Source organism: Malurus melanocephalus, unplaced genomic scaffold (assembly GCF_030028575.1).
Source record: "Malurus melanocephalus ecotype Western Australia unplaced genomic scaffold, MMel_1.1 scaffold_278, whole genome shotgun sequence".
NCBI lineage: Eukaryota > Metazoa > Chordata > Aves > Passeriformes > Maluridae > Malurus > Malurus melanocephalus.
Window position 1 is genome coordinate 318588 of NW_026623510.1, and position 3324 is coordinate 321911.

General features: G+C 36.2%; 1 protein-coding gene across 1 annotated transcript in view; it reads right to left on the minus strand.

The window, feature by feature from the left end:
• Window positions 1-212: 212 nt before the first annotated feature.
• Window positions 213-3324, minus strand: part of WWOX (WW domain containing oxidoreductase) — a 106560-nt gene continuing 103448 nt past the window's right edge. The window contains exon 8 of the mRNA XM_057376345.1: window positions 213-593. Coding sequence (XP_057232328.1) covers window positions 218-593 — 376 coding nt within the window. The 3' untranslated portion in view covers window positions 213-217. The remainder of the gene's footprint in view (window positions 594-3324) is intronic.

Genomic DNA, 3324 nt, shown 5'->3' on the forward strand with positions numbered 1-3324 from the left:
TTTGATGTTTTACGCATCCCGAGCACAGAAATAACTCTAAACTACCCCACAACTAAGACATACGACATCCTTAATCACAGGGAAAATCATATATTCAAACAAGGTCATGCTCTCCATCTYAGAAGGTTCCTTAAGTGAAGATTGACAAAGTAAATTTTAAATGGTTGAAGAATCCTCTTCTAGAGTATGATGTTTGCCATTAAAATCAGGGTCATGGTTATAGAAGGCAAGAGGTCGAAGCAGATCCATACATCTGGATTTTTACAACTTTTCTCCCCCCATTTCGCAACAATGAAGATGAGTAAAATAGTTTAAGGCAATCACTTACCATGGATTTGGTGAAAGGTCGAGCCAAGGTAAACAGCAGAGTGTACACCCACCAGTTACGATGAAGGGAGGAATAAATCATATTTCCAGGATGGACTGAGTTGGAGGTCACCCCGTGGGGAGAAAGGCGCCGGTTCAGCTCGTTGGAGAACAGGATATTGCAGAGCTTGGAGCGGTTGTAGGCCAACATAGCCCAATATTCCTTCTTGGATGGAGAGAGCAGGCTGAAATCGAGCTTTCCAGAGGARTCTTTAATTTCTGTAAATCTGAAAAACAGTAAATACGCCTTAGATACCCCAGAGTTAATTTCACTCTCATTAAGAGCAACATAAAATGTAGACAACAGAGTAGATCCTGGCCAGAACCAACATAAAACAACAGCTTATTTAGCAGTTGAGAGCATCTCCTGGAAATTGCCTGAGACCCAAGGAACAGTCCCACATAGTAAGGTACTAAAATTACTGGATAATTAGAGAAAGCAAACAATGAACAAAAACAAAGGCAAAAAAACACTTTGATGACTTAAAGACATTGTATGTAACTTACAAATGACTTTATTTTAAATTAAAAAAATAAAAATAGTTTTTGCCATAGATCTATAAAAGCACAATCAACTTGCAGGAAATAATGCAGGATAAAATAACTCTGCATTAGAAGCAGAGAAACCCAGCATCTTTTCATTTCCCATCCCCTGATCATTTCATCCAGCACTCACACACTGCACACTTGCATTTAAGTGTTCAAGTAACTATGGATGAGTCTCTTAAGCTTTTTTTTAGATTAAAAATTGATGAATATAAAGGGGTTATAACCTTGGTAACTTGCCATCAATAGTCTTATATGTTTAAAAGATAAATGTAAACAAAGCCAAAATGAATTCTGGCAGAGTATAATGTTTTTAAGTATACCCATGGCATGGCTGAACACAAATCAAAGTAACTAGTTGACGTTTTTTAATTGGGTCTGACAGAGTCATTAAACACCAGCTGTTTGTTATTAAAAAAAAAAAAAAAAAGAAACAAAGTAGTGAATGTTTTAAAGACATTTAGATAAAGAAAAGGAAATTTCCATAAAGAATTTCCCCTCCCATTTCTTACAATTTAATTTATTAATTTGGTCGTATATCTTAATATTAGAAAATAACACCACATTTAGTTACAGATCTATGTTTCATTCAGAGGAGCTACTAAAAATAAAAAGGATTTAGCAAGCTCTTTTTAATACTCAGAGTTTTCAGAATCAGCTGGGGAGAAMAGGGATAAACATAATTATAGTACACACTAGAAAAATGTTTTAAAATATCTTCACTAATTTTGCATCTCATGCCCAGAAATGAAGAGATCAGCTGGAATTTCTACATTCATTCTGTGAGTAGAATTATAATATGCTCAGAGAAAAGCAATACAGTATTTGAACTCAAGAGGAATCCAGGATGTTCTGTGTCTTGCAGAATTAGCCCTTCAATTTCAACAACTAAATTTCTCTTTCATAATTTTCAGTCAGATAAAATACATTTCTGAAATTAACAGGACTATTCTGGGAGGAATTTCCTATATTCATTCCTCAAGTAATCACTTCTGACACCAAAAATAATCTATAAATAAAACTCTTTGTGTGTACTGTATAAAGGAAACACGGTGGCATATTTGGAGTCCATTCCTGCAAGTGTTCTCATGTGAGTCAACCTCATTGAATTCAGGGGAATAAGGGCTGCACAATCAAATTAACAACACAGAAATAAAGGCAGAAGGAAAGTCAACCTACTTATTATTCTGATTTTAATATGATGTGCCTAAAGTACCCAAAAGCTTAATTTAAACAGAATTCATTTGTGCTGAATCCAGAGAAGTAACTAGAAATGAACGAAAAACCAGAGAGGCAAATAAATATTTTGCCTTGGAGCAGTGCAGGATAGCATTTTCTGCAAACATGGGACTTTATTTTTCCCCTAACAGGGGGTCTTGACTCCAGCAAAAAGATCCAGTCAAAGTTTATGGAAGTAATTAGACACCAACACTTCTGTTTTACGACATGGTTTAAGGCTCAGAGTTCTCAAGTAGGTCAGAAAGAACGACTACCTAATAATACCTAACTAACTCCTTCCATAAACTTCTTGCCATTAAACAGACTGGGGTGGGGAAGGCATTTATTTACAAGGATCAGTTTAAGTGATAAGATAAGCTGTGAGACATTAACTGGGCTCCTTAGAAAAAGGAAAATTCACTAGTTGTGTTCATTATTTTATTCAAACATGGACTGTTACTTATTTCTTGCTTCTCTAAACCTTGGCTGATCTCACTGATTTAGCAGAGAGCACTTTCAAAATGTTTTTGCAAACACAGATAAAGATGTCCAGAGATGMGATCTCTGGCTACACACAGCACTTAACGCAGTGAAAAACAAAGATGTCATTTAAAATACTCGCCGAGATACAAACTTACAAGGGGGAACAAGCAGCTGACAATTCAACATAATCTCCCATTAAATAACAGCTCATTTATACGGATCCCATTGTGCCCTCCACATCTGGCAAGTGATTGGAGTTGGCAGATTTATTTCCAGAGCTATCTCGCCTGCCCTGCAGTAGCTGCCCTCACTCCTAACAGGACTCTGCTACTCGCTTTCACAAACCTGGTGTGATTTGCAAAGATAAGGATGTCCAGATTTTGTTACCACCTAATTACTAGACATTTCATGTCTYTTAACAGTGGGGAGGATTATTACTGGCATTTTCTATTGCTTCCTTTCATTTCAGCCATCATAAATTTAAAATGGTAAAAGTAAATCTATCTGCAGTGTGTCATTTATACCATAAGCCCCTGTGTTTGGAAGTGATAAAGGTTTCAGCCCGACCCTTGGCTGGTCTCTCTCTGCCAGGTCCCCGGGGTTACATTTTATGGAAACATGATTAAAAAAAATAAGCTTCATTCTGGGTCACTAAAACATTTCAGAAATATGAAGACAGGGAAAAAAAAAAAAAAAAAAAAAAAAAAAAAA